This window comes from Myotis brandtii, unplaced genomic scaffold (genome assembly GCF_000412655.1).
Source record: "Myotis brandtii unplaced genomic scaffold, ASM41265v1 scaffold1660, whole genome shotgun sequence".
Taxonomy (NCBI): domain Eukaryota; kingdom Metazoa; phylum Chordata; class Mammalia; order Chiroptera; family Vespertilionidae; genus Myotis; species Myotis brandtii.
The window spans coordinates 232631-246165 of NW_005356088.1; the positions used below are offsets into that span (position 1 = coordinate 232631).

The following is a 13535-nucleotide window of genomic DNA, read 5'->3' on the forward strand; positions in this document are numbered from 1 at the left end:
ATCTCCCATCTTTATGTCTAATAATGAACAAGCCACATATGCCTCATATCCCTCCATCCTAAGCTAGGGAAGACGGAAAATTCCACCTTCCTCTCACTTGCACTTCCTTTCACTCCAAAGCTGTGGATAAAAGGAACAGAAGTAGGCTATCTCTGCATGGCTTTAGGGTCAAAGCTTTACCACCAAAAAAAAAAAAGGAATAATCCTTTCTTCTGATGATAAATGCCATTTTTGTCAATGTCCTTTTTTAATAGGCAGGAGAGTTTGGGGCTTAAATCATTCTTTCACAGGAATTTTGATCTCTTATTCTTACCTCAAGAGAAGCATATACTTTTCTGGTTACCTTTTTTTGTATTTTATAAAAACCACATTAGAATGTTTAAAAGGCCTAAAATCATTTAGAACCAATGAAGCAGAAATAGTTATTGAGAACATTCAAATAAAGTCATAGAATGTGCTTGGATATCCATTCATATGCCAGATTAAGGGTGATTTATTCACTTTGGTGCCAAAGAGCAAATTCCTAAGCTACTTTAAGAAAACATGAATAAGTGGAGACAGGAAAAGAATAGACAGGAGTAAGTGAAGGCAGCAACAATATCGTGGATAGAACTGATCAAGAATAATTGAAACCACAGAAGATGACATGTATTTGAGGGGGAAAAAAGAAAAAATAACAAATTGCCCTACTCTTAGAAAGAGATGCCATTTGAATTGTATAGAACCTAAATGTATGGACAGCCCTAGCCAGTTTGGCTTAGTGGATAGAGCATCCACCCAAGGACTGAAGGGTCCCGGGTTCAATTCTGGTCAAGGGCAAGTACCTCGGATGCAGGCTTGATCCCTGGCCTGGATTGGGACAAGTGTGGGAGATAACTAATCGATGTGTCTCTCTCACATTGATGTTTCTCTCTATCTCTCCCCATCCCTTCCACTCTTTCTAAAAATCAATGGAAAAATATCCTCAGGTGAGGATTAACAAATAAATAAAATAAATATATGCTAGACATGGGAAATTAGAGAAAAGATGACTCTTGTTCATTTTCAATTTTGAGAACTATCTTCAAATCAAGCCTATCAATTTGAAGTGGAATTTTTAAATCTTACATAGGTTGCTACTGAAACAATACTGCAGTACCTGTTTTCACCTGGCAAAATGAGAAATGTTACCTCTGAAGAAACACTACCTCTGTTACCTGATATCGGGGACCCTTCTGATGAGACATCTATGCATTTTCTTCTTCCGAGTTGCTGGAGGGGAGTGATGATCACTTAAGAGTGAATCGAAGTTTTACCAGATACTAAAATCAGCAGAGAATTTTTTTTTGGTAACAACAAAAACTTATTTTAGCAAATCCAATAGGAAGATGACTGAACTGGGAATCAGCACAGCCCAACCTGTCCCCACAATGGCCAGGCTAAGCTGCCTTTAACACAGGCAATATGAAGCCCTAGTAATATAAACAAATAAGGCCTCATGATCCGAGGAAGTCTCCTGTGGCCACAGAACTGGAGAGTGGCACAGAAGATGTAGTTCCAGACTCTTTATTCTCTAGTAAAATCCTTTTCCTCACTGCAAACCCCCAAATGCAAAGCCTGTACCGGAACACTTTTGTTCTGTTGCAGCTAATAGTGGCCTGGGGGCCTTAGGACATTACTCTATTTAAGGGAGTTTGGTATAGAGACATCTGTTTCTACCTGGAATACCAACTCTGTGTATTTCCTGCCTTCAGTTTCCTCATTTATGAAATGGAAGCTACGGAGGATTAAGTTTAAGTTAGATAATATATGTAAAGCCAGTACTTTCCTGGTCCCATATAAAGTACTTAGCACAGTGCCTGGCACATAGGAAGCATTCAGCAAATATATAAACATAAGGTAGCTAATTATATTTGCTTATATGCGCGGTCTTTGCTGCTCCTTGTCTTCGGCCACTTGGGGGCATTGCCCTGGGGCTATTGGAATCTCAGTGCTTTTCTGCTCTGTTTCCTACACGGAGGCAGAAAACAACAATTAAGATTTCATGAGTGGGGCAGTTGGGAAGGAAGTAGGTGAAGCTGTGTGTTAGGTGTGAGGAAGCATGGGCTCTGGAATCTGTATGAGCTCTGTGACCTCATGCAGCAGGTCAGTTCACCTTTCTCTGCTCTTTGTGAAGACCAGAGTGAGAAGGTAGCTGCCCTTGCTGATGTGGTGTCCGAGGTGTCCCGCCCCCTCTCGTTTCAGAACTTTGTTCACAGGTCATCTTTTCATTGAGGCCTTCCCTGAGCCCCCGTATTAAATCCCAACCTCCACCCCACCTTGGACTCCCTTATTCTCTTTCCTGCTGACTTTTTCTCCACCCAACACAGCATATTACTCTCTGTGTGCGTACTCTTTGTTTTATTTGCTTATCAGCTGTTCCTCCCCACCCATATGAGTTTCACAAGAATAAAAATTATTGTCTGTTCTATTCACTGGTCTGTTCTTGGTGCCTGTCACAGTGTCAGGTACGTAATTAGTGTCTGTTAAATGCCTGATGAATGAAAGAGTGGAGCCTGGAAGGCCTTCGTATGGCCAGAGAAACAGCCTGCTCGGTCAGGATTTGGGATCGGGCTGGGGATATAGGAGTAAATGGCAAGCAGCCTCATGAACAGAAGCCTCCATATGATGGCATCAGCGTGGTCATTTGTACAAAAACAGGAGGTTTTTAGAAAAATCTGAATACCTTTATGGCCAAACATAGGGCATTGTGGAAGTGTGAAGAGGATTTTTTTAAACATATATTTTTATTGATCTCAGAGAGGAAGGGAGAGGGGGAGAGAGATAGAAACATCAATGATGAGAGAGAATCACTGATTAGCTGCCTCCTGAATGCCCCCTACTGGGGATCGAGCCTGCAACACCAGCATTTGCCCTGACCCTTCAGTCCACAGGCCAACGCTCTATCCAAGGCAGTGAAGAGGGTTTTTGTTTTTATTTTTTGTTGTTGTTTTGTTTTGCACTAGTGACTGTGTCTGGTATTTACAAGGCTCTGCAAGGTGCTTGCGGCAACCAAATTTAGTGACTGGGATGAGGGATCAGACCATGGGCCTCCTTGGCTCAAACCATCATCCCCAGTGGTGAGTGGGGTGGTGACTGCATTTTCTTCTTCCGAGTTGCTGGAGGAGAGTGATGATCACTTAAGAGTGAATCGAAGTTTTACCAGATACTAAAATCAGCAGAGAATTTTTTTTTGGTAACAACAAAAACTTATTTTAGCAAATCCAATAGGAAGATGACTGAACTGGGAATCAGCACAGCCCAACCTGTCCCCACAATGGCCAGGCTAAGCTGCCTTTAACACAGGCAATATGAAGCCCTAGTAATATAAACAAATAAGGCCTCATGATCCGAGGAAGTCTCCTGTGGCCACAGAACTGGAGAGTGGCACAGAAGATGTAGTTCCAGACTCTTTATTCTCTAGTAAAATCCTTTTCCTCACTGCAAACCCCCAAATGCAAAGCCTGTACCGGAACACTTTTGTTCTGTTGCAGCTAATAGTGGCCTGGGGGCCTTAGGACATTACTCTATTTAAGGGAGTTTGGTATAGAGACATCTGTTTCTACCTGGAATACCAACTCTGTGTATTTCCTGCCTTCAGTTTCCTCATTTATGAAATGGAAGCTACGGAGGATTAAGTTTAAGTTAGATAATATATGTAAAGCCAGTACTATCCTGGTCCCATATAAAGTACTTAGCACAGTGCCTGGCACATAGGAAGCATTCAGCAAATATATAAACATAAGGTAGCTAATTATATTTGCTTATATGCGCGGTCTTTGCTGCTCCTTGTCTTCGGCCACTTGGGGGCATTGCCTTGGGGCTCTTGGGATCTCAGTGCTTTTCTTTCCCACTGCTCTGTTTCCTACATGGAGGCAGAAAACAACAATTAAGATTTCATGAGTGGGGCAGTTGGGAAGGAAGTAGGTGAAGCTGTGTGTTAGGTGTGAGGAAGCATGGGCTCTAGAATCTGTATGAGCTCTGACCTCATTCAGCAGGTCAGTTCACCTTTCCCTGCTCTTTGTGAAGGCCAGAGTGAGAAGGCAGCTGCCCTTGCTGATGTGGTGTCCGCAGGTGTCCCACCCCCCTCTCATTTCAAAACTTTGTTCACAGGCCATCTTTTCACCGAGGCCTTCCCTGAGCCCCTGTATTAAATCCCAACCTCCACCCCACCTTGGACTCCCTTATTCTCTTTCCTGCTGACTTTTTCTCCACCCAACACAGCATATTACTCTCTGTGTGCGTATTCTTTGTTTTTTTTGCTTATCAGCTGTTCCTCCCCACCCATGTGAGTTTCACGAGAATAGGAATTATTGTCTGTTCTATTCACTGGTCTGTTCTTGGTGCCTGTCACAGTGTCAGGTACGTAATTAGTGTCTGTTAAATGCCTGATGAATGAAAGAGTGGAGCCTGGAAGGCCTTCGTATGGCCAGAGAAACAGCCTGCTCGGTCAGGATTTGGGATCGGGCTGGGGATATAGGAGTAAATGGCAAGCAGCCTCATGAACAGAAGCCTCCATATGATGGCATCAGCGTGGTCATTTGTACAAAAACAGGAGGTTTTTAGAAAAATCTGAATACCTTTATGGCCAAACATAGGGCATTGTGGAAGTGTGAAGAGGATTTTTTTAAACATATATTTTTATTGATCTCAGAGAGGAAGGGAGAGGGGGAGAGAGATAGAAACATCAATGATGAGAGAGAATCACTGATTAGCTGCCTCCTGAATGCCCCCTACTGGGGATCGAGCCTGCAACACCAGCATTTGCCCTGACCCTTCAGTCCGCAGGCCAACACTCTATCCAAGGCAGTGAAGAGGGTTTTTGTTTTTATTTTTTGTTGTTGTTTTGTTTTGCACTAGTGACTGTGTCTGGTATTTACAAGGCTCTGCAAGGTGCTTGCGGCAACCAAATTTAGTGACTGGGATGAGGGATCAGACCATGGGCCTCCTTGGCTCAAACCATCATCCCCAGTGGTGAGTGGGGTGGTGACTCCCTTTGGCCAAAAAGTGGACCCTAAAACTTTAGGGAGCTGGACCAATGAAGTCTGGGACTTAAAGTATGGAATTGGAGCTCTAACTTGAATTGATTCCAGGGCCTCCACGTCAGGAACTTCAAATGCTTCTCTCTTGTTCGTCAGCCCTTGATACCAAAGCACAGACATTTAGAAAGCAAAGAGGAGGAAAGTAGAGAGGTCTTTCTTTTAAAGGCGGTGTGTGAGAAATGAGAATATTCAGGTGTTTCCTTTTAGAAAGCCAACCTCCTTCATAGGCTGGAGTTCTTTGAGGGCGAGGCCTCTGTTTTGTTCACAATTGTATTTTTAGTGCTCGGCATATTGCCAGTTACATAATAGAGAGGGAATGAATAAATCATTGAACAAGTAAGTGTGCTCTACCAATTTTGGGGCTTCTTGTAGCATTAGTAGTCTGACTAATGTAGGATTTCTTTACACAAGCTTGCTTTGTTCTTAAAATATTCTGTAATAATCTGTTGTTATAGTCTTTAGAATGAAGTGAATTTTGACTGAAGTGCACACAGCAATAATGTGTACAACTCAATGCTTGTGTTTTTCTGAGGCCAGTCAGCACCCAAGCAGCATCCCTGTGGGTGCATAGATGATGTTAGGAACCATGTTCTGTCCAAGTCAAAGGTGTTTAGCGACATGATTTCAGCATGCCGAAATTCCACTCTCATAACGTAAGGGACTCTTCATGTCTGTTTGGAAAGCCAAGCCAACCTCAGCAAGAGAATCATATCCATACAGCTTGTCTGTGATAAGCTCCAAACTACGAGGCTCAGGAGTTGGCCTGTGGGTAGATTTTCCTTCAGCTTAAGGACTTGACTGGCCAGAGTGGAGACATACTAAGGGTTGCATCCCTGGAGAGAGAGACCAATGGCCTTGGTGTACGGCATCCTTCCCAGGACCTGAGAGGGAGCTCCCGGGGACTGTCTCCCACAAAGCTGTGATGGGACTTGCTGTAGCCTAGAGTCCACATTTGGACGCACGGTGCCAGCAGTGCCACACAATGCCAGTAACACGAGGGGTCAAGGGTCAAAGAGTCCATTCAGGACCCAAGAACATGCATGAGGGACTTGTCATGAGGCCTGGGCTGCTGAGATCCAAGGCAGTTTGGATCTCCACACTAATGTCAAGGAACTTGCCAGTGTCCTGAGTGCCTGTTAAAGGACTGACATGTAGAGGTTGTATAAGACAGGGGCGTTTATATTTGTTGTTTCTCTATCACAGGACAAGCTTCATTTGAAAATTAGTTATATGGGATGGAATGCTCAGGGGGATGCCATTGCACCCCCAAAGTAACCCTGCCTTCCCCCCACCCTGTTTTCCAGCATGGGCTACTGCATCCTTTTTGTGCATGGACTGAGCAAGCTGTGCACTTGGCTAAATCGATGTGGAGCCACCACCCTGACCGTGTCCACTGTGCTGCTGCTGCTGCTTTTCTCTTGGAAAACTGTAAAGCAGAATGAAATCTGGCTGTCAAGAGAGTCCCTCTTCAGGTATGATTTGATGGCATAAGAGTGATCTCTTCCCATTCATTCTTTTGCTTATATACTTGTTTCGAAACAAATGAGCTAACATGGGTCTAGCAATATTTATTGATCCAGAAATTTTTTTTATTAAGTTTTAAACGGAAGGTGTTATTTTTTGTTTTAACTTTGATTTTTGTAAAGGATATATAAAGTTTTGCAGAAGCTCGTGCTAAGTGAATTTATGAAAATAAGGCTCGTGGGAAGGTTTTTGGGTCTTAATGATGAGCAGGGCTGTAAAATGAGATCTAAATACAAGGAAAGGAGCCTAATATCTTTTCCAGTGAATGGGAAAGATAAGCACGTGACAAGAAGGAAGAGAAATGCAATACATTTTCTTCAAATATTTCAGAATATTACGTTATGATTTGTGATCTAGCTGCTTTATTTTAAACATTAATGGTGAATGAGGAAATTAAAGACTGTTTTATCTCCCAGTAAGTTTTCATGTGGAAGCTGCTTCTGGATATAACCATGTAAACATATAGCCCTAAACTTGTCATAAAGTATAAACATTCTTTGGGGCTGTAGCTCATCACACTCTGCTCCTGGGCTTAGTCTGTCTCCCTAGTGCCGTAGTGTTGGCGACCTTCACCTTTGCTCCCCTATCACTACCACACGTGGCCTCCCCACAGTATTTTCCCAGTCTCTTATCCTGACCTAGGACACAGTTGGCCAGTTCAGTCATCATGGTTTTCACTTGGTTCCCTGCTCAGCTGGTAGCCACCACTTATTCTTCTGAGGCAAATAACTGGAACAGAATTGGAGTCACTTGGAAAAAAAGGGTAAATATTGGAAGAGCATAAAAACGTGCCCAGAATGACAGGCAGTGAAGAACCTGGCATGTAGCCAACAGGGAACGGGCATCTGGATAGTCTGTCCTGAGCCCAGGTGCACCCTCAGGAATGAATGGGTAAACTTACACTAGTTTTTTCTTGTTTCACATCCAAGTCCTGGGAAAATAAAGTCCTCTGGCTGAGCTTGAGCCTAGGTCACGTGCCTACCCCTCGTCCTCACAAGGGCACTGGGATGACCGACCTGGCCAGAGAAGCCCCTCTGACTTCCCTGAGGCAAGTTACGGGGGGCAGAGCACCTCGGGGCTCCACTGAGACCTCACAAAGGGAGACAGGAGAGAATTCCCCACAGGAAATCCAAGTACTGTAGGAGGGGCACAGACTCTGAGCTGCCAAGAATGAGTGAATGAATGAGTAAATGAATGAGTGAACAAACAAGACAAATTTTCACTGCACTCTTCTACTGTTTTAAAATAATAGATCTGACCCTACAACTTGGCAATTTAACTTTTTAATAGAGAAATTAATCTGGCATGTATGTCTTATTAGCTTACTTATTACTGCTATATCATCGTCATCATTATCATTGCCATCATCATTCTTTCAATGGATACTGTAGGGACCTGCTGCCATTTAAGGTGTTTTGTGTGGATTTGATTTTTTTTTAAGAATTTTTTTTTTACATTTAGCCGTCAGATTATTTTTAGTCTCTGTCATACCCTCCACCTTCAGTGCAGTTCTTACACACAGTAGACTTGTTCCCTCTTACTACCCAGGGCTGAGGCCATTCTGCAAACACAAGGGCATTGAAGTTCAGGAATATAACTGTTGGCTTTTTTTTTCTTTGCTTTTGCTTTCAGTAGTGTGTGCTTTAATGAGAAACTTAAAAATGGTTCTGCCCTGTGTTAAATCCTTTCCTTGGATAAAGATACTAACGGTGGTTGTGTCTCCTAATGATTTTTACTGCTCAATCAGAGCAGCTTGGGGAATGGATTTTGGCAGGCAGCAGTTTATTTCAAGAGTAATAAGCTAGTGTTCCAGCCCTCCACAGTTGATGCCAGCAGTTTTAAATCAAAGAGAAAAGAAAAGCAAAAAGTTCATTGACCTTACATCCAGAAGCTTCTGTTCTTTTACATGGAAGCATGTAGTAAGTGAACAATTGGTTACTAAAACACATATGTTTTAGTATGTTTATTCCACATATGTGCTTAGAGAAACTTTAAGACAAGGTTAGTGGTTGAGTGTGGGGTATGGAGGTCAACTTCCTGGCTCCTCTCCTAGTTCCCCCATTTAATAGCTGTGTGATTTTGGGCAAGATACTGAACTACTCCATGCCTTCATTTCTTCATTTTAAATTTGAGAATAATAATAGTGTTAATCTCCTGAATGTAGTGTAAGAAAAAAAAGTATGTGAAATATGCATAAGACAGTGTCTGGCATATGGTAAACACCATGTGAGGTTTTCAGATTCTTATTATCCAGTGTATTCTAGGATGGGGGTGGGTAGAAATTGACTGTAGAGAAGCCAGAAGTCACCATGGGTGTCAGATGTGTGAGCATATTTTGATACAGTGTAGCAAGCCGTAAACAGAAGTATATGCAAGACACTGTAAGTGCGGGCAGATGACCAAGACCAACCCAGGCCTTCAAGGACTGTTCTCTTGCAGGCCTGAGCTGAGTATGGAAGGATGAGAAAAACCTAAATTAGCCATAATGGCCAGAAAACTAAGAGGTGGCTGAATTGAGTAAGAAAACCTTGCAATGGTTCTACATAAGCTGGTGTCCTTGGCAGAGGCCCTATTTCAGTATTCTCCTCTGTTCCAAACAATAAATCCGTTGAGCATCATTAGGACATATGGTCTCATTGAGGCCTCACTAATTATGTTGGGTGGTTATTCTTGACAATATATAAACAATCAGTCTAGCCGGCATGGCTCAGTGGTTGAGCATTGACCTATGAACCAGGACGTCACAGTTTGATTCCCAGTGAAGGCACATGTCCAAGTTGTAGGCTCAATCCCCAGTGTAGGGTGTGCAAGAGGCAGCCGATCAATGACTCTCTCTCATCATTGATGTTTCTGTTTATCTCTCCCTCTGAACCCCATTCACGAACTGTTTACGTGGTCATAGACCACCGATTAAGATTGTCTGGCCTAGATCATCCTCCCCCTATGTAGGAAACACATTTTTCTTTCCTCCCCTCTGAATTACTGAGCCATAGAGATCAGTTGACTTTTCAGGACATATAATGTAAACCAGGGTTGGCAAATATTTTTGTAAAGGGCCAGATAGTAAATATTTTAGGCTTGGTGGGCCTTGCATTCTCTTTTGCATCCATTCCACTCTGCCTTTGTCTCAGGAAAGAAACCAAAAGGACCATAGGTTGACAACACATTGACGCATCTGTGGCCCACACAGCCATAGTTTGCTTATCAATGATATAAATGTTGTAATCATGTAAGTCTAAAGTTACTAGTCTCTTGTGGTACCATTCAGAAATGATTCTGACCATATATTAAACTTGATTGAAATCTCTGCTCAACTACTTACTAGGTCTGTAACCTTAGAAAGAGGTCTTAATACCACTTAGCTTCAATTTCCTCATCTATGATATAGAAAACACATTAATACTACCCATCTGATAGGTTGTTGAAGGGATAAAATGAGAAAATCCATGGAAATGGGTGCTTGATTCAAAATGAGCATTTCTTAAGTATCGGCCATACTACATGTGGCATTGTGAAGCCTCAGGTTAAAGCAAGGTCAAAATTGAGGAGAATGACAATTTCTTCTTAATCTTTCCTGTTAACCTTTGGCTGAACACCACTCTTTAAAAAAAAAAAAAAAAAGAGAGAGAGAGATTATTATCTAATCAGGAATTTGCGGATGGTTCTCCTGACCTATTGTTCAGTCATGCCAACAAAACAAATTGATGCTCTATAATCTTGGAGATATACTCTATATAGAAGTGGTCTTTTTTGTTGTTATTTCTGTTATTTTTTCAAGTTTCTGCAAATGAAGGATGTGAGGGAGAAATACAAAGTGCATGAATTAAGATCCTGAGTTGAAAGGGAGATTTTTCATAATCATTATTGTAATTCTTAATAGGGTTTGGGACCCAGCCATATGATTTATGGACACTACATTTCCTTGTGGAGTAAATATGTGTAAAGCTGTATGTTTCCTTTAAAACAGTTGTGAGTACTCAATCATAGCACCAAGAAAACAGACTGAGGAGTCTGGCCCCGAGGGAAGAGCAACCTGGCCAGGGATAGCAACATGGAAAGTTTTGCCCTTGGCCAATTGTTTATTTGCCTTTTTTTTTTTTTTTAACAAAATGTTCATTGCAAAATGAGGGGCTGATAAAACACAACAACAACAAACCACAAAGAGAACATAAAGGTCAAAAACAACAATGGGAGAATGTGTGTTGTTAGGATTCAGTTGCTCCACCCACAGCTGCTTGCCTGTTATGAATATTATTATTTCCTCTCGCCATCATTGAACAGTGCGCTGATCTCATCCAGGAACGTGATCCCACAGGCCTAATTGTCTGTTCCTCAGTCGGTGCAACGTAAATTAGAGCAACTATGCTGATCACACAGGGAAGGCTCCGTCCCAGTGAATAGGCCAGTAATACTCATGCTGAAATTGAAGTTTTCTTTAAAACCTACCTGTTACCACCCTAGCTGGTTTTGCTCAGTGGATAGAGCGTTGGCCTAAGGACTGAATGGTCATGGGTTCAGTTTCAGTCAAGGGCACATGCCCAGGTTGTTGGCTTAATCCCCAGTAAGGAGTGTGCAGGAGGCAACCAATCAATGATTCTCTCTCATTGTTGATGTTTCTCTCTCTCTCTACCTCACCCTTCCTCTCTGAAATCAATAAAAAATTAAAAAGAAAAGTGGGCATGTAAAACTTAATCATTGTGAAAGCCAATTGCTATCTAAGGCTATCCTTTCTAAAAAGTATGTTTTAAAAACTGGTAAATAAATAAATAAATAAAATAAAACCTGTTACCATGTACTGTTTAGTTCTGGGTAGAAAAATCAGAAATTTTCCTGGAAAGAAATTGAATTTTTTAAGCCATTACTCTCACACTGACCCAGATCATGCCCCTGTGACTAAATTCACTTGGGTAATATCCATTTTAAATATTATGTTAAAATCCTAGCTCTGTGTGTCAGCTGGGGGGCCTCACCACGGGGGTGGGGGGAACGGAAGGTTTCCCTGGAGCACCCGCTGAAGGTCAGCCTTTGTAAATCTTTCCACTGAGAGCAGAGGATTCATTCCTCCGGGCTCCTCCCTGGGGGACCAGTCCTGCTGCAGCATTCAGAGAGCTTTCCGTGGGGAAGGAACTGGGGAATCCGCAATGTTCAGAATACAGATTTCACTTAATCTACCTTTGAGGAGCAGTTCTCCCCCCAAACTTCAACTGGCCCTGTTGTTCCTGAGTGAGGGTCTCTCTGATGCAACCTTTCCAGAGAGTAAACTGCCTTCTGCTGGGAGAGCGAGAGCATCATTGAAAAAAGTCACCTGGATGTGCAGGGTAGGGAAGTAGATCAGGATGCCAACTGTTCCTGATATGAATTTATGGTCCATATTTTCAGCCTCACCCCTCATCCCCCAAAAAATCCTACCTACCTTTTTAAAATTTTTTTTAAAATATATTTTATTGATTTCAGAGAGGAAGGGAGAGGGAGAGAGAGATAGAAATATCAATGATGAGAAAATTATTGATCAGCTGCCTTCTGCACAACCCCTACTTGGGATCAAGCCCGCAACTTGGGCATGTGCCCTGACTGGGAATTGAACCTGTGTCCTCTTGGTGCATGGGTAGATGCTCAACCACTGAGCCACATGGGTGGGACATTTATTTTAAAAAATATCAGACTTAGTCCATGGTAAATGTTAATTTTCAATAAAACTTAGTAGGGAGGCCAATCCACATTAATTCCTCCTATAATGAATAATTTTTGTAGATAATCTCAATTTTTTTAAAGGAAGTCTATAAGTGAATGCAGGAAGCAAGAAAGGAACAAATTGAATTAACCTGAGCATACAGGGTTGTTCTCCAGCCATTCATCCATCTCCATGTCCTGCCACCACTGCTTCAGGTGCAGTTAGCATTACTGTTTAGTTGTGGGCCCCTATGCACTGCCTTCCTTCATTGTTTTCCATCAAAGCATGTTTACTAACTCATATAATTCACAAATTTTGAAGACTTGACTTTAAAGGGTGCAATGGACATTTCAAATGCAGGGTCATGAAACTGTGAGTAGAATTTGAAGGAAACTGCCCCCTGGCCATGTGGCTCAGTACTTTGGATCATCATCTCTTATACCAAAAGGTTGTCAGTTTGATTCCCAGTCAGAGCACCTACCTGGGTTGTAGGTTCAATCTCTATTCGGGGCTCGAACTAGAGGCAGCCTATCAATGTTTCTCACAGTGATGTTTCTCTCTCTCTCTCTCTCTTCCTTCTTTTCTCTCAAAAAATCAATAAAAACATATCCTCAGCTGAGGGTTTAAAAATATATATAAACTAGAGGCCCAGTGCACAAAATTCATGCACGGGTAGGGTCCCTAGCAGCTGCCAGCTGCTGGCCAGGGCCTCCCTTCCTTGGCTACCAGCTGCCAGCGAGGCCTTCCTTCATTCTGTGCCGCCCCCTAGTGGGCAGCACATATCATAGTGAGCAATCAATCTGGTTGGTTGAACTCCTGCCCGAGGGGACAATATGCATATTAGGCATATATATATACATACACACACACACACACACACTAGTGGCCGGGTGCATGAAATTTGTGCACATTAAAAGAGAATTAATGAGAAGAGATATTTTAATATTGCTATTTGCCCTTTCTCTATAATAGAAGTGTCAGAGATGAAAGAAAATTAGTAAAATGTATATGAAATCTCCCTCCTGTCAGAGTCTGGGGCACACCTCGGGACCTAGAGTCAAGTCCCCGCCCACCTCCCTCACGTGCTTCGAAAATGCAGGAGACCCAGACCCGAACAGCCCCACCCCCATTGGATGAGACCTAGACACAGTCAGCCCCACCCCCATCAAGCCTCTCTTGGGGGAGGGCACAGCCTCAGGTCCCCCAGCCCAGCCCCGGGGTAGGGGGGTGTGGCCTGAGGTCCCCTGTCAAGCCTTACCGGGCGGGGGACACAGTCCAAG

The 13535-nt window shown here is 42.8% G+C and overlaps 1 protein-coding gene across 1 annotated transcript in view; it reads left to right on the forward strand.

Annotated features, from left to right (window-relative positions):
- TMTC1 (transmembrane and tetratricopeptide repeat containing 1) overlaps positions 1–13535 on the forward strand; it is a gene marked incomplete at its 5' end in the record, with an annotated part of 239908 nt that overhangs the window by 155663 nt on the left and 70710 nt on the right. The window contains one exon of the mRNA XM_005862740.2: positions 6365–6532. Within this exon, the coding sequence (XP_005862802.2) occupies positions 6365–6532 (168 nt within the window). The remainder of the gene's footprint in view (positions 1–6364; positions 6533–13535) is intronic.